The 17,601-nt window shown below is 41.6% G+C and overlaps 1 protein-coding gene across 3 annotated transcripts in view; it reads right to left on the minus strand.

Moving 5' to 3' along the window:
* Positions 1-17,601, minus strand: part of ATR (ATR serine/threonine kinase) — a 48,222-nt gene that overhangs the window by 6,280 nt on the left and 24,341 nt on the right. For 2 of the 3 annotated variants that reach the window (XM_033150379.1, XM_033150378.1), the window contains 18 exons: positions 16,913-17,026; positions 15,520-15,635; positions 14,441-14,561; positions 14,203-14,340; positions 11,715-11,922; positions 11,090-11,268; positions 9,432-9,596; positions 8,749-8,840; positions 7,431-7,522; positions 7,079-7,256; positions 5,634-5,810; positions 4,735-4,894; positions 3,701-3,880; positions 3,004-3,146; positions 2,695-2,792; positions 2,214-2,446; positions 1,464-1,598; positions 164-364 (listed from right to left, as the gene is read on the minus strand). In XM_033150379.1, the coding sequence (XP_033006270.1) occupies positions 164-364; positions 1,464-1,598; positions 2,214-2,446; positions 2,695-2,792; positions 3,004-3,146; positions 3,701-3,880; positions 4,735-4,894; positions 5,634-5,810; positions 7,079-7,256; positions 7,431-7,522; positions 8,749-8,840; positions 9,432-9,596; positions 11,090-11,268; positions 11,715-11,922; positions 14,203-14,340; positions 14,441-14,561; positions 15,520-15,635; positions 16,913-17,026 (2,730 nt within the window). The remainder of the gene's footprint in view (positions 1-163; positions 365-1,463; positions 1,599-2,213; positions 2,447-2,694; positions 2,793-3,003; positions 3,147-3,700; positions 3,881-4,734; positions 4,895-5,633; positions 5,811-7,078; positions 7,257-7,430; positions 7,523-8,748; positions 8,841-9,431; positions 9,597-11,089; positions 11,269-11,714; positions 11,923-14,202; positions 14,341-14,440; positions 14,562-15,519; positions 15,636-16,912; positions 17,027-17,601) is intronic. The other variant, XM_033150377.1, reaches the window with a different exon arrangement.

The raw sequence follows: 17,601 nt of genomic DNA on the forward strand, positions 1-17,601 counted from the left end.
TCCAGACAACCTCCTCAGGGCTCCAGTTCATCCTCCCCCTTATCAAAGACCCTTTCCCCTCTATTTCTTTTCTGCTATTCACTTCTGCAGCCAAGTAATTTACTGTATGTTAAAGAGCTAACTTGCATCAATATATATTTAAACATAGAACCTTAATACTCACTGTGTCACCAAAGCCAGCAATGTAAGGCCAACACCCAGGAAAAGGATCATGATTAGAATGTGTGCCAGGAGCCGAAGGCAGAGTAGGTATCATCACCGATTGCAAAGGAATAAGGATTTCACTAAACGTCTGCTCCTCTACCAGCTTTTTGAGACTTCTGAAATGAATGTTCATGCTTAATGTGGAGGTGCTCCCATCAACCTGGGGAAAAAGTTAATGCATACTACTCAAAGGGCAAGGTAAATACTTAGAAGATACGGACACTCTTAACAGTTTCCATATACAACTTTTATTTCACAAGTTAGGAATATATTTCCAATTCTTCCCTCTGTTTTGTGAAATGGGACTGAAATTCATCTCCACAAACTATGTTCAGGGGAGTTCCTTGTGTCACAGCTAACCTGAATGCAACAATTAAACTATGCAAGGAAAACCAAGCAAACAGCTGAATTTATTTATTTTTTTAGTCAGTACAACAATAAGCATAGCCAGTGTTTTTTTTCTGGAGCGACACAGGGGTACGCATACCCCTAAACATTTTGTGAATCTTTGTACTTTTGTCTATTTACTGTATTTATTTTTCCCGATTTTAACTATAAAATGGTGATTTACTTGAGTCAAAGTAAGAGTACCCTCCAACCATTTTTTAAGGAAAAAAAGCACTGAGCATAGCTCATCAAAGACCTCTTAATACCAAAGTGCACTTATTTATCAATTATGTCTTTATTAAAACCAATAAAGTTACTGAAAACCCAATCACTTTGAAATAATGATTTTGAAGCCTCGGGGATATGTAACCTAGCATTTTCATCTTTATAAATTGTCTTGGACGGCAATCCTAACCCTATCCAATCCTAAATAAGTCCCATTGGGTTAAATAGGATTTACTACCAAGCAAATGGTTTTAGGATTGCAACCTAAATTATTATCTTCAAGCATCAAGTAGCATATGTGTCCATCTCCCAGCAGAACTTACACCATTGATGACATAAATTCTGCAGCACCCGTCCTGCAGCGGCACCCCTAATCTGCTCCAGGAAGTTGGGGCCTCCTCCAGAAGAAAACACCAGATTGTACAGTCCTGCTTCACCAAGTAGATCAGGCATAGGCAAACTCGGCCCTCCAGATGTTTTGAGACTATAATTCCCATCATCCCTGACCACTGGTCCTGTTAGCTAGGGATGATGGGAGTTGTAGTCCCAAAACAGCTGGACGGCCGAGTTTGCCTACGCCTGAAGTAGATGAACCCTTTAAATCTGATTAGCAACGCTAAACAACTTTTGTGCGGAATAAACTTTACCGATTTGTTACACAGCTCTAGGAGTTTATCTGTCAGGCGAGCTGCATCCCCTATAAACTTTCCCAGAGATGCCTTCATGTGAATAGCTTTGTTGAGGATTTCCTTGCATCTGTTCACACGCATTGCATAGGAGGACTACAAAAAAAGAAAGAGTTCATTTCAGATATCTCTGCATCACTCTTCAATTCAAAAGTTCCAGGGTGGTTTTACAACAACACCACAGTACATCAGTTTAGAACAGTTAAAGGCAGCACTAAAAACCAGCACAGCAGAAATAGTAAGATACAGATGATAAGATACTGGGAAAACCAAAAATTAAAAATTATTAAATTATTAAAACTATGAGGAAGGTTATAAGCAGCTAAGCAGATCCGTGCTAGCTCAATGTCTAGAAGGGTGATTGCCTGGGATAAAAAAAATTAAATTAAATGAAGTTGACCTGTCATGAAGTTTCAAAATACTAGGAATAACTGACCTAACTGCAGCTTCCTCTGCTTGTAGTTAAGAAAATGATATTTGATTATAAAATTAAAGAGGGACTGGAAATCTAGTATATTAAAACCACTGTGCATGATGGACCCTTTAAAGAAAGTGGCAACTCCACGCACACAAAATTTGCTCATGTATCTGAAAACTGAACTGGCTGTTCTGTTTGGAGACAGGGAGCTAAAAACAGAGAGAGAGAGAGAGAGAGAGAGAGAGAGAGAGAGAGAGAGAGAGAGAGATATGCAACTGTATTTATTAAGTTACCTTGGATACAGCAGTCATCATCCACATTGCCTGTTGAGGGTAGGTTACAAAAACCTTCGCAATGATTGCCATAAGAACAACAAAGACATCATCATGGGAGTGGCAAATTCGGGAAATCAGCTGAGAGAAAGCCGTCAAAAACTGGTAAGGAGCCAAAAGTTGGGTGTGCTCTGTAATCGCCTTGTTGATTTTAGCCAAGTCGTTTTTCATTTGTGCGCGATCATGACGACTAGCTAGATGATAAGATGTAAAACAATCCTTATTTTGCTACGAGGATCCGGAAAATCTTCACTGATATTTACTTTTAAAGGATCATGGCACATATCATAAAGTCAATACCAGTTCACTTCTGGTCACTCCAACTGGACCATCTAGGTCCAGAATACAGAAACTAATGCAATTAGTGTAAAAAGAGAAGAAATGGTCTCTTAGATAATGTAGAAACAGTGTGTTGTTGTTTTTTAATATGAAAATTTCCTACCTTTGTCACATTCATACGCTTTAGCTCCGAAGTCAAGCCACAGAGATAACATTCTTGGCATCGACTGATAGATGAACTGATTTCCGAAATGTAAGGATCTGAAAGTAAAATGCTGACATGTAACCTTTAATAGGGAAATTGTAAATGGTATAAATGGTTCTTTAATCCCATAACCCATACCAAGGCTGTGTACACACTCCTGCTAAATCAATACAACCCCAAGCCATCTGCTACATACTGACAGATATTTAATGTACTTAACCAAATATAGCTATGTGCACCAACTGAACAACAACTGTGCCTTCTAACCTTCCAAAGTGAATAACAATATATTTAATCAGTTCTCCCTGTTTTTCCATCTTGTTTTCTGTTACCGTAGGCATCACTTTATCATAGTATTTAGCAAGGTAGAAGTGTCCATTCTCCCATTCTGGCAAGTAGGTAGTAACATCCTGGGGGGTGGAAAATGGGAAGGGGAGTGGAAATGAATAGTTAGACTTAAGAATCTTCGGTTGTACCAGTGCAAGTGAGCTTCCCTTCCTCCTTCCTCCCTGTAGCCCACTAGAACTCCAAAAAAGTATTTCCAGAGAGTCAGGGTTGTGTCTTATGGAGCTACAGTGGACGACGGGGAGAGGGGAGTATCATCCGAAAACCTGGAACCTTGCATGAGTGGTGGAAAATTCCTCCACCCAAATATTAGGTGACTCCCTCCCCCCAATCCACCGGAGCCCAGTGTTTGGACACCTCTGCCAGCAATTTTTTTAGAGGCACAGAGGATTGGCAGTGGGGAAGATGGATTTTGCATATTGCATTCAATTTGCATAATGCTGGATATAATTCCTCATTCAGTCAGTTATGTTTGAACAATGCCCTACAAAATTTAACTGTACAAGTTAGAAAAAAATACACAAATAACTGAAAAGCAATATCATATAATTCAACACGTCTTTACTACATCTTTACATGTTAAAATATATTACGTAATTGCTCTGGGTTTAGTGCTTACCTTATATTTTTTCATTACGGCATTACTCTCAAAGTTGGCCGTTTCTTCCATAAATCTTCCCACCAGCAACAGGGCTTGCCCGTGAATAAGTTTACTTTTAGCGTCAAGTGGTACTTGGTTATCTGGAAAACATAAGTCAACCCCCTTCTGGAGAATGATAAGACCTTGATGAGCGTCCCCCTAAAAAAAGAAAAACCATTATCAATAATTCTAGTTACAGGTAGGTAGCCGTGTTGGTCTGCCGTAGTCGAAACAAAATAAAAAAATTCCTTCCAGTAGCACTTTAGAGACCAACTAAGTTTGTTATTGGTATGAGCTTTCGTGTACCTTCATATCTGAAGAAGTGTGCATGCACACGAAAGCTCATACCAATAACAAACTTAGCTGGTCTCTGAGGTGCTACTGGAAGGAATTTTTTTCATTATCAATAAGTTAGCATTCATTTTACGAAGGGGGAACCCTGTAAATAAATCATGACCCAGAGTGTTACAGATATGTGCCCATAAATTCACATATAGAAGCCTCACTTATTTCCAACTTGTACACCTTTCTATAAAATGTTCTGTTTGCTCCACACAGTTATGCATGGAGAACTACACTCTTGCTTTGAAGGATTGTCTTCAGCAGTATGAAGGCAAAGCTTCAGTGGGAGAGCTTGAATGCTGCTTCAGCAGCAACCATCCTCGGCTGAACCTTAAATAAGGATGCAGTTGCATTTTAGCAGCTGGCTCCATCTCTGGAAAGAGGAGCCTCTTCATTTTAAAAGAAGATCAGTCTGCTTTAGCAGTCAACAGCTCTGATGGAGTGGAGGAGACTGTGGGCTTCTGAGCTGGAGTCAGACGATGACATCAAAGCCACTTTGGACCACTGGCACAACAGACTTTTGCATGTACTTCTGGTGTATTATATCCACCAGGGGCTGGCCTCGAGGGCAATTCCCTCGCCTTTTCTGAATCCCCAGCCTCACCCCCTGACAAAGGAGAGTCCAACCCTCGTGTCATGACAGCAGGCTTTATTCTATTTAACTTCCTTACCTTGGACCACAGCCACTTTGCTCTTTCTACATATAGCTCAGATAACTTGGATTCACCAGCATTGAGGAGGGCGTTATATGCTGTTTGGTGATGACCCGCTTTACGGGCGACTCGAGCGCTTTGGAGCCAACATTCTCCCATCTGCTCACTGTAACCCTTTCTGTAAAAATATAAACTAAGTTAAAAAAAAATAATAATCAAAGGAACTGCTTGTGAAAGGTGTTTGGTAGGTACCAAAGATGCCGAGTCTAGAAGCAGTTCCGCAAATTTAGCCAATCTTAAAAGATTGTGTTAGCCTCATTCAAGCTACTGGTTTAAAAATAAAGCTTTGGTTTCTGTGCATCTTCCCATATGAGCCATCCTATTCATCAGAGTTCTACCTACTACATAGTATTATTTACATGACGACTTGCAAAATTACATTTTGATAGCTCCAACTTTGCTCAGAGCTATTACTTTGATAGCTCCAATATTAGGACACTCTGGATCATTCTCACCCTGCAAAGCCACCTCTAGGTGTAACTAGGAACACAAATGTTTGCATTACAAGCATTGTGAATAAATATATCTTCCTTAGGATCAGTACAATCAGGACATACTGAAATATTATGGCCTGGAGAGCTAATTTGGTGTAACAGACCTAAGGTTCTAATCCTCACTCAACCATGAAGCTTAATTTTCACTTCATATGTAGTTGCAAAGCTAAAATGAAATAGCCACACCTCAGACACACCCAAGCTTCTTTCAACAGATATGCTTGTGTTTTAAAAGGAATTAGTAGTGGGATTCTTTTTGTTTAAATATTACATTTCAATCCATTTTTAGCCAATATCTCACTTAAGAGAGAGCAGAAACTCAAGTTTCAGGATAGAAAGCACACAAAGTAAGCTTGGCTTCACCTTTTAGTGAGGCTGAGCAAAGCCCGTCTCAGTGCCAGAATGGGCTCTTTAGCTCTGTATGAGTTCTGCGTCATTTCTATGCGAGCACACCAGTTCAGAGAATCTTTACCATGATCACTATCAGGTTGCTGAAGCATTGATCCAATGCTGTGCTCCAACTCACACAACATGTGTAGCCTGCGGTTAAACAAAACAAAATCAGCTTGATAAGCAACATGGTGGCATGTGTTTTCATTCTGTTTCACTGTCTGCATGAACAATCCCCTCGGTAACCTGAACAAGAACCCCTTCTGGCAGTGGTATGCATAGTCTCCTCTACACACGAGAGAACTACTGGTACACTTTTGGTGGTGTCTGGACCTCCTGAAATGATCTGGAAGACCTAGCACAAGCAACCAGGGCTTACCAGGTACAAATCTCAGATCTAGATTATCTCTGTATCAGGGTCGGGGAACCTGTGGCCTTCCAGATATTCATGGATTACTACTCGCATCAGTCTAAGCCAGCATGAACAATAGTCAGGAATGCTGGGATCTGTAGTCCAACAACATCTGGAGGAGCACAGGTTCTCAACTCCTACATTACATGGTTCTATGCAAAACTTCTTATGTTCCTGTAAAGCAGATGGGGATGGAAGGACTAATACAGTTGGCACCTCAGGTTACAGACGCTTCAGGTTACAGACTCCGCTAACCCAGAAATAACGCTTCAGGTTAAGAACTTTGCTTCAGAATAAGAACAGGAATCATTCTCTGGCAGCACAGCAGCAGCGGGAGGTCCCATTAGCTAAAGTGGTGCTTCAGGTTAAGAACAGTTTCAGGTTAAGAACGGACCTCCGGAACGAATTAAGTTCTTAACCCGAGGTACCACTGTACTATTAATCGACCCCAGAAGGTTACCAAAATAATGTATTCAAAGCACACTGAATTCTCAAAATACACAATGTGAATTTATCATAAGGATACCAAATGGAACAATCTTGCTAACATTTTGCTCCCCTGCCACAACTGTAGTGTACAGAAGATGCCTAAAAACTAGTGCAATCTCACGAGAAATCTCATATCCTGTACTTTCCCCCAGAAAGTTATGATAAAAGTGAAAGCATTAAAAAAAAAAGTTGCAACTTCCACCTTCCCCAGCCACTGCCCAGGCTAGCAAGTTGTAGTACAAGCAACATCTGGAGGGCACCAGGTCAGCTACCTCTCCTTTTGACCATAGCCATGGCTCCAATATGGTTTTTAAAATGCACGGGTAAATTTTCTATGTTGAAATTCTTGCCTGAACCAGGAACAAGATGGGTAACAAAAAGCCTAGTTATCCCAAATGAGCACTGTCAAAGATGTGCATTATGGTTTCAGCAAAAAATGTCTCCCAGCGCACAAAATGAAAGGCTAAACTAGCATCTGACGCTTCGAGACACTGAACATGCAAAAAGGAAGCTGCACCTGATAATATATTCGTAACCTCGCTGATATGACCCCCTTTCAAAACTCGCTGCCGAAAGAGGAACTATCTGCTCTGCTCGAACAACTTTCAAAGTTTCACAGAACCGGACAGCATCTTTCTTTTTTGCTGAGAGTAACAGCTGTCCAAGCCTAACACTCCATGTATTTGACTTTTCATCTAAAAAAAAAAAGAGAGAGAGAGTAAAAAGCACTTTTTCATTTCAATGTAATCCAGCAGTGACACAATTCAGATTATTATTATTTTACTGTAGATCTGATATTTGCTTAAATTAAAAATTAATCCAGCACCAGCCTAACAAGTAACATCTTGGCATTTGTTCTAAATAGCTACCTGCAGCTATGTAATTTTCCAGAGAATCCCACTGTGTCAGTTTCCAGGCTGCCTCCACTCTGTACATGTTTAATTGAGAAGTCCATTCAGGCCTAGGAAGGTAAAAAGCAAACTTAGGTCAGTACACAAAATACAGAGAAAGACACACACACACACACACACACACACAGCGAGAGAGAGAGAGAGAGAGAGAGGAGAGAATTATTCAAGTTGCTCCTTTGTGTGATTTTTTTTCTGTAGGAATTGAATCCAATTGTGTCCTTCTGCTGACAGGAAGGTTGAGGGTTTCCACCAGACACCTGGTTACCACCATGAGAACAGGCTGCTCAATAAGATGAGGTTCCGGTCTGATCCAACAGGACTCTAACTTGTGTCCTAATGGCTTTTAAGTCTTCCCCCACATTTCTTTAACAGTGGTTTCACCAGCATTCTCCTGAGTTGCTGCTAATGAAAGTTCCCTCCTATCTATGGAAACAGCCTTGTATCTTGGTTAAGAGGGAATCCTGGCTGGGAAGAGACAGTAGCGTCAAAGGAGGGGAGGAGCATGCAACCCCACAGTTCCCATTCTTCTTTTGTTTATAGGCAGAGGCATGGCACCCTTCTCCTATTTTCTGCTAGGAAATGGGACACAGCCGTACCTTGGAAGTCGAACGGAATCCGTTCCGAAGACCATTCGACTTCCAAAACGTTTGAAAACCAAAACGCAGCTCCTGCAGCCAATCGGAAGCTGCAGATGCCCTGTCAGATGTTCGGGTTCCAAAGAACATTTGCAAACCAGAACAATCACTTCCAGGTTTGCAGTGTTCGGGAGCCAAAACGTCCAAGTACCAAGGCGTTCGGGATCCAAGGTACGACTGTCCTAGATACTTGGTCAGGAACACATTTCTCAAAAAGGCATTTCTGGGAAGACAGTGGGAGTGGCAAGAACAAGTCTCCCTCCTGGCAAACTAGATGCACACACCGGGCATTGCTCCCTGAATGACTCACAGACTATTCCCCATGTAATACTGTGCGGAGATATGGATGGTTTCCTAGAACCTCAGCCGTGTGAGATTTCCTAACTTACTTCAGGGTCTGGTTTGCATTCACTAAAGTAGGTCTTGAAGAGTCGGACATGACTAAACGACTAAAAAACAACAAAGTAGGTTGGCGACTACTAAATCCACGGTTGAGGGAAAAGAGGTGGGAAGAGAATGAGTATTTCAACTAACTAGCATTATAACCAGACCCTTAGAGGTTAGCATATAAAGCTTTCCATCATTTGAGCAATGGAACATACTTTATATTTTTTAAACAAAGAACATATCAGTCATATTACCTCTTTGCAAGTACTCCATTCACTTGAGTGATTACAGTAGACAACTGACCAAGACCTAACATAGACTTCACCACACCGTGATAATGAATTATCTAGAAATGAGGAAAGAAAAACCACATTTGCATTTTACATTTATATCTCTCCTGGAGCTGAAGCAAGCAAACATAGTCCCCATTCCTCTTTTTTTTTATTCTCACAGCCAACCTGAGGAGGCAAGTTATGCTGAGAGAGAGTGACTGGCCCAACATCACCCAGTGAATTACATGGTTCAATTTAAATTTAGGACTTCCTAGACACAACTCCACACTGGCTTTCTCTTTACAAAGAATGAAGTTATAGATTCCCTGCCTCAAGAGGCTTCCATCCAGGGAACTGCATAAGGGAGACATGAGAGCAAGTGGAGACAGGAGAAAACGGGAAGTATACATGATTGTTGTAGTTAGTTTACAATGGCTACGAATTTAGGCTTAGATGCAGAAAAAGATAGAGGGGCTAAGCATTGGCTTGATTTTTACTATGGTTCTCCAGTGACAAACAAAGCTACAAAATATATGCCCGTTGTGTCATTCTCTAGGATACATACTAAATCAGATGCAACTGCATTGCTTATTATTGTTTTACCTCACCTGTACCTGTACAGGTGGAGGAAGCCAAAAGGAATGAGGAAGACATATAGGCTTTACCTGGTCAGGCTCCATCTGCATTGCCCTGTCATAACAAGCTGTGGCATCTCTCAACAAGCCAATACTTTCGTGTTCCAGGATCTGTTCTTTGAGGGATGGCTCTGCCTTTCGTATTGCACTCACTCCTTCCACGCCATCAGGCTCATGCATAGCTGCATACAATTTCTTTGTGTGAACAGGGGGGGAAAAAATCATCACTGGGAAGCATTCTGGCCAGCCAAATAACCCACAACTTAAAAAAAACAATTTTCCTAGGATGTATTCAATGTTTCCGAGCACAATTCAAAGTGTTGGTGCTGACCTTTGAAGCCCTAAATGGCCTCGGCGCAGTATACCTGAAGGAGTCACTCCACCCCCATTGTTCAACCTGGACAGTGAGATCCAACGCCGAGGGCCTTCTGGCGGTTCCCCCACTGTGAGAAGTGAAGCAACAGGGAACCAGACAGAGGGCCTTCTTGGAAGTGGCACCCACCCTGTGGAACGCCCTCCCTTCAGATGTCAAGGAAATAAACACTATATGACTTTTAGAAGACATCTGAAGGCAGCCCTGTTTCGGGAAGTTTTTAATGTTTGACATTGTTGTTTTTTTATTATTGTTACTGGTGTTCTGTTGGGAGCTGCCCAGAGTGGCTGGGGAAACCCAGCCAGATGGGCAGGGTATAAATAATACATTATTATTATTATTATTATTATTATTATTATTATTACTTCTTCACAGGGATCATGATACGTTCAAGATTCTATTTAATAATTCTCAAAATGCTGGCAACTCTCATTTTCTTTTCCTCTGAAAAGCGATCCAAAGTGACTTTTCATGTTTTCTCAGTTAATCAAAACCTACTTTTGCAAATACTGAATTATATTCTGGCCAGCCAAATAACCCACAACTTAAAAGCTTTGAGAACAATTTTCCTAGGATGTATTCAATGGTACGTTTCCGAGCACAATTCAAAGTGTTGGTGCTGACTTTTAAAGCCCTAAATGGCCTCGGCACAGTATACCTGAAGGAGCCTCTCCACCCCCATTGTTCAACCCAGACACTGAGGTACAGCGCCGAGGGACTTCAGGCGATTCCCCCACTGTGAGAAGTGAAGCAACAGGGAACCAGGCAAAAGGCCTTCTCAGAAGTAAGAGCTGTTCGACAGTGGAATTTGCTGCCAAGGAGTGTGGTGGAGTCTCCTTCTTTGGAGGTCTTTAAGCGGAGGCTTGGCAGCCATCTGTCAGGAATGCTTTGATGGTGTTTCCTGCTTGGCAGGGGTTTGGACTGGATGGCCCTTGTGGTCTCTTCCTACTCTATGATTCTATCATTCTATATAAAACCTATTTATTGTATCAGCACACTCAAATGTGAATCGATTTCCCTTCAAATCTCATGCCAATTAGGAGCTCTTGTCTTTCCTACAAACATGGCGCAGCCTACATGAAATGTTGAGACTCAGGAAAAGTAAGCAGCACTTATCTTACCAGACAAGTGAGCTTTTTTTTTACTTTATGCCACAGAGTAAAGGGGGGGGGGACACACACAAAAAACTGGTCACTCACAGCAAACAAAAGCAAAGCAAAGCAAATAAAGTTACATAGTATAAAAATGGACAGGAAGAAACAGTTTGAAGCACTGAAGTTCAAAACAAATAAACATTATAGCAAGAAAGTTAAACCTGAAGAAATCCGAGGTGCTCCTGAATGTTTTGTTTCTTTTCCGTGATGAATGATTCAAAGTGCATTACTGCTCTTGTGTATGCTTTGGAGCGAAAAGAAGCTGCAGCCAGCGTGTCTTGAGGGATGAGGTCAAGAAAACGGACCACGCTTTGATATTCTCCATATTCCTCGTTTGGTGCTAGAGAATAAAAAGGGTTTTTTTAAAATGCCGTAAGTAAAATTAACACTGTAAATGGCTTAGGATCAGGGTATCTTAAAAAGGCCACCTGCACAAGAAGGCTAGCCTCAAGGAGCCTATCAATCTTTCAGCATAGGAGCACCCGAACTTTGGTGGAACTCCCTGAATATTGATATCAGGACCACCTTCAAGTCCTCTTTTTGGTGTGTCTGTTTAAAACGTTTTTGTTTAGGCAAGACTATCCAGACATGGAGGTGTGGGTGTGTTTTGATCTCTTTTATACTGTTGTTATGGCTTTTGACTGTGTTTTTAGTGATAGTTTTGATTTTTCTTGTAATCTGCTTAGAGGTTTTACCACAATCAAACAGTACATAAATTTTGTTAAATAAATGAACGAACAAACAAACCCTTTTCAAGAACAACTGAAACATGAGAGAATTACTAACCTTGGAGCTCTGCATGGTCCTTATTTGACTTCCTAGCAGCTTTCTCAGCACTCAGCCTTTGGGATTTATACCTAGCCCAATGCGTTAGATGATCAAGCATGGAGAATATTGTCTGCGTGCTTAAGTGGCTTAGATCTGAAGCGCTATCTTCGCATTGTCTTGCAAAAGGGTCGTCGTTTTTCAGAACAGTCATGATTTCAGCATAAACCTGGACAATGTATAATTAAAAATTCTTACTGCTATTATGAAAACCAGCACAGCATTTAGAGACTCAGGAATGGTTAATGTATTTGCCTAAACTGCATGTCACAGCAAACCATAGTTAACTGTTTACAGTGAATACACCTTTCTCTCTGTCTCCACCCAGTTAGCGGGCAGGTAAAAAAGTAAAACCGAAAACAGTATCCCTGGTTTACAGTTAGATTACAGAGCTGGCCAGAGGGAGGAGTTATAAAAATTCTCCCCAGGACATAAATATTTCCCATCAGATCACTCTGAAATGCTATCTGTTCAACATTTGAGCCCCACTGTGTGTTTTTACTCTGCATTCACAAGACATATTCCATTGGATTTTTAGGCTCTGAAACTTTGGAGAGGGGTCGCTGACACTTCAGGTTTGAAGTGGGGAGAAAAAGAGATGTTTGCAAGCATGGAACACCCCACTCCTGCTTCTGCTTAAGGGCTCTTCCATATCTGTGTCACTCCAGTGGCTCAGTCTGAACCAGAAAAAGGCACAGCTAACAATCTCTACTTTCTGGAAATTTGTATGACATCTGCCACACTCCCAAACTCTTTCTTTTCCTCCTCCAGTGTGGTGTAGTACAGCCAGTGTGGTGTATCAAATCAAATCAAATCAAACTTTATTCACGTAGCCAACAGGCCATTGCGACTAAAAAATACAGATAAAACAGATAAAAATACTGGAGAAAGATCAGTCAGGTACACAAATATATAAAAATACTGATAAATCATATGAAACCCCCAGGCTAAAAGGCCGTTCAAAGGTGGCCTCGTTCGAGTTATCTGTCAAATTGTGGCCCTTAGTCTCATTGCCCTCTCAATAAATCTGGCGACCTTCTCTGTTGTCTGGATGTTCTGGTCCGCTAACAAATAAAACATTGCGGCCGCTGATGAGCGACCTGGGATGGAAAGTAGGAGGGGAGTAATGATCTCGCTCCTCAGGTCTTTGTACAGGGGGCAGGTCAGAAGAACATGTGACACTGTCTCCAAGTTTCCGTCTCCACATGGGCAGAGTCGTTTCTCCCTGGGGAGTTTCTGATATCGGCCTTCGAGCACGGCAGAGGGTAATACGTCCAATCTTGCCAACGTAAAAGCACGTCTATACTTTGGGATATTTAAATTATGCAGATAAGATGCCGGGGCATCGAAGTGCGAGGGGGGCAGGTGGGCAAACCATGCACAAAATTTCTTTGTTTTGGCCAAGTTGTTTTGCTGCTCGATATCCATCAGGCGCTGATCAATTAAGCTTTTTGCTTTAGAGGGGCCCAACATTAACAAATGCTGAGCATGTAGACCGCATGATAGAAGTTTGAGTCTCACCATTTTGAACCATGCGCTTTCGTGGGCATCCCGTATCACCTGGGGCAAGAGTCCTAGCCAGTGTGGTGTAGTGGTTAAGAGCGGTAGACTCGTAATCTGGTGAACCGGGTTCGCGTCTCCGCTCCTCCACATGCAGCTGCCTTGGGCTAGTCACACTTCTTTGAAGTCTCTCAGCCCCACTCACCTCACAGAGTGTTTGTTGTGGGGGAGGAAGGGAAAGGAGAATGTTAGCCGCTTTGAGACTCCTTAGGGTAGTGATAAAGCGGGATATCAAATCCAAACTCTTCTTCTTCTTCTCTTAGCATAGTGCATCTCTAATTATCAGCTCAGAGTCACGAATGTGTCAGAACTACAATCACATGCACCCACATCTCTATCTCTGTGTTGCCACACATAAATTAGTGATCCATATGCTCTTATCCTCCGGATTCAATAAATGAAGACCTTCTTTTCCAAATCTTGGGTTGTGTGTATTTTCTGGGTTCCACCCACATGCAAGCACACCTAGAATTAGCACATGTTGTTTTTCAGCAACGGGTTTGAATCCTCTCTCAGAGGCGGATATCCTGGGGGAATTGAGTGCAGAGTGGATGCTACGGTCCTTCAGACACCTGTAGCACCACACACACAAACTTATTTTTCAAAAGCAGAGTGCCAAAATTTTAAAAAAAGAATCAGGCAAATGTAGTAAGAAGCTGTAATTATCACCAAGAACAGTCATAAACAGTCAGCAACAAGGATTCCGCCATGGCTTTGAGATACATAATTTCTAGATTGCTATTAGGCATGTTGCTAGCTAGCTTTCGCCCTACAACAAGAGTCATAATTTGTTTTAATTTGTACCTGGAACTAAGGGAAGTGACTGGCAAATCACACATGCTGGGTCATCATGAGTACTTTTGGAGTATATAGGTAAAGGGCCTCTCACCTCCTGCTGATCCTCCTGATTACATCCCAGAAGAACATAGACAAGAATGTGGGGAAGGAGATAGATTGTCACCTTGAAGTCGTTCTTCATCATAATGCTGCAGCAGTTGAAAACCTTACTGGCAAGATCATGTCGCACCTGGAACAAAAATTACACGGATTAGCATAGTCTTGAAAATCTGAGGTCAAGGTAACACTGCAAAGTTCATCTAACTGAGGTATGTGCTCATTATTCTTACCTTAGTTATAAGGTAACCAGCCCAGGTTGCTGACCAGTCTGCAAAATTTTTGCCTAATTTGCTTAAGTAAATGGGCTTCTTAACCTTAGTCCAGTTTATGGCCTTCTGGTAACTCTTGTATCTGTAAACAAAATTTCCAAAGCTTGTTGGTATGTGTTAGCTCAACAGAAAAGGAAGACCAATGAAACAGTGTTCTAGGCATAGGTGTCCACCATTACTGATGTGACTAACTGCACATCTCTCTTTGAGGGAAGTAAACGCAGGAGCTCTAAACTTCCTTGAGCCTATAATCCAAGAGCAGTGGCACATAATAGACATGGGGAAGCTATATAAGCATGTGGGTGGCCAAGTGGGGGTAAATAAAGAGAAACTGATGTGATCTGCAGATGTTTTGATGAGCTTCGAAGGAAGGCTTCCAGAAACAAGAGGCCTCCTTGCAAGCTTGGTGAGTCTAGGGGCTACTTAAGCATTTGACAAGTGTGTCGTGTTTATCCAATTTTGATTTGTTTCAGCTCCAAAGGGAATATTTGGGGTTTTTGTAATTTGGGGGCCTCAATTTTCTTTTGTTGTAATATTTGCTTGTCTTACACAGTTGTACCATGGTTTTCAAACAGCTTAGTTCCCGAATGTTTTGGCTTCAGAACATTGCAAACTCACAAGTGGCTGTTCCAGTTTGCGAACTATTTTTGGAAGCTGAACGTCCAATGGGGCTTCCGCGGCTTCTGATTGGCTGCCGGAATCAGAAGCCGCAATTTGGTTTTCAAATGTTTTGGAAGTCAAACGGACTTCCGGAACGGATTCCATTCAACTTCCAAGGTATGACTGTACTGTCTTTTTCATCTTATTAAACTTGTTCCTTGTTTCGTAAACCTGGTGTGGTCTCAGCCTATTATAAACACTCTCAAGCCTAAAGCTTTAATATCATGCTACCCAAGGAAGCTTCAGAGAGACCCTGGGGGCCTTTTGGAGGATGTCTGAGAAGGGTTAGCCTGGTAAATAATAATTAATCTCTTATCTGGTGGCAGTGAGTACTCAAACAGCACCCCAAGACTTGGCTGGGATGCGGTCATCACACATACCGTGTACTTAAATGAGGTTCCAATATTTCCTGAATATGATCAGGAAACATTTTCCATAGCTTGCCTCCTGAGCTGTCAGTGGATGTCTCCCTACAATCATAGATAGAAAGCAACTCCTAAAAAGAGAGAGAGCAAGTTTTACATGAATACATTTGCACTGTAAAGAATAAACTATTCAACATGAATTATTCTTAAGCAATGAAACAGAAGATGAAAACTTCCATTGCTTCATTCATGCTAGACGCACTACCTGTAGTCCAGTTTAAGACCATGGTCTGGCTGTCAGGACTGTACCTCAGGTGGCCCGTCCTCTTCACCACTCCCAATTACCTTTCTCACTGTTATTTTGCATTTCTTAGTACAGAAAGTATTGGTCTGATGTGTAAAGATTTTTCCTATTCTGATTAGTTCAGGAGGGTTCTAGAAGGTTTCTTTCTATGTGAAAGAAACAGGCAGAAGGTTTCTGATGTTTGGGTTATTCCTTCTGGGAAGCTGAGTACAGCTGGTTTAAACTGGTTCTGTTATCCTTTCTTTCAAGATCATGCTGACTATTACAGTCAGGCAGGAGGAGCCTGGGTTTCACTCACTTTCTCTTTCTATCTCTTTGTTCTGGTGTGGTGTTCTATATTTCATAGTGTTAAGGTTTAGTCTTATTATAAGTTAGGTTTAAGTTAAGTCTGCTGCAACTGCATTTCTTATGGACTGTGCCAGTTCTGAATGTATTGGATTTGTGGCCATTATGCTCATTTGCCTTCAGTAGCAGTAAAAGCTCTGCTGGATGAAGTACAATTGCCTCTGGTTATTTTTTGGGAACTCTGCTACGTATTTAAGTTTTTCCTCCTCCAGACGACACTCACCACCATATTTGCAATCTTTATACCATTTTAATACATTCATTTATTTAAAAGCATTTGTATCATGTTACTATTTTTTTAAAAAAAAAATACAACAGTCTAAAAAACAAACAATATATCATGAAAACAAAACACAACCTAAAAGCATGTAAAAGCAAATGAAACAGATTCAAACACATAAAACAGGGTCCAGGAGAAGCCTGGGCAAAAAGATAAATCTTGACACGGCATCTGAAGCAATGAAGAAAATGTGGTTATCTGATATAGACAAATGATGGGCAATTTATATACATATTAAAAAAAAATAGGTTGCTTTCAAATGAGAGATGCAAACCACATTTTGAACAGTAATTATCGTGAAGCAAAGGTTTTCTGCAATTGGTATTTGGATTGAAGCTCCCAGCTGAAGCTACTTAAGCCAATAAAAGAGGGTGTTGAAACCTTTCTGGCTCCAAGGGCCAGATCAATCTCAAGCACCTTTTTTCTTTTTGGTAAAAAGGCAGTTGTCAATACTGTTTTATCAAACAAACCTTCCTTACCTGAATGGCATATGATGCAGAATCTTGAGCCCGGACGTTATCAGCATAAGCAAGGAATGCTCTTGTCAACTCCATGAATAATCCATAAGCAAAATCTAGATCTTCTACACCAGTCTTAGGGGAAAGCAGTAAGATTTCTTAGGTGAGCTGCTTTGTTGATTTCCTTGCCTGGTCACTACCAAAATCTAGTTTTAAATTGGGATTAAGAAATGATGGGGGCTGGGAGTCCTCAAGGGTCACTGAAGTCACACCGTGACTTTCAATGAGAGTCATAACGCTTGGGGCATAGGCATTCAGCAAAGGCACAGCAAAACAAGTGATCACGCTACCGACCCAGAGCAGCCCAAGAAGGGGCAAGGAAGGATGGTAACAGACTACACGTGGGGGTATGCAACCTAAGGCCCGTGGGCCGGATGCGGCCCTATCACCTTCTCAATCCGGCCCGCGGACAGTCCAGGAATCAGTGTGTTTTTACATGAGTAGAATGTGTGCATTTATTTAAAATGCATCTCTGGGTTATTTGTGGGGCATAGGAATTCATTCATATATATTTTTCAAAATATAGTCCAGCCCACCACATGGTCTGAGGGACGGTGGACCGGCCCACGGCTGAAAAAGGTTGCTGACCCCTGGACTACAGCAGCTCCCCCATTCCTATGATATGAAGCTGGGAAAGGACCCCCTTCATC

The sequence above is a fragment of the Lacerta agilis genome, chromosome 5 (genome assembly GCF_009819535.1).
Source record: "Lacerta agilis isolate rLacAgi1 chromosome 5, rLacAgi1.pri, whole genome shotgun sequence".
In the NCBI taxonomy this organism is placed as follows: domain Eukaryota; kingdom Metazoa; phylum Chordata; class Lepidosauria; order Squamata; family Lacertidae; genus Lacerta; species Lacerta agilis.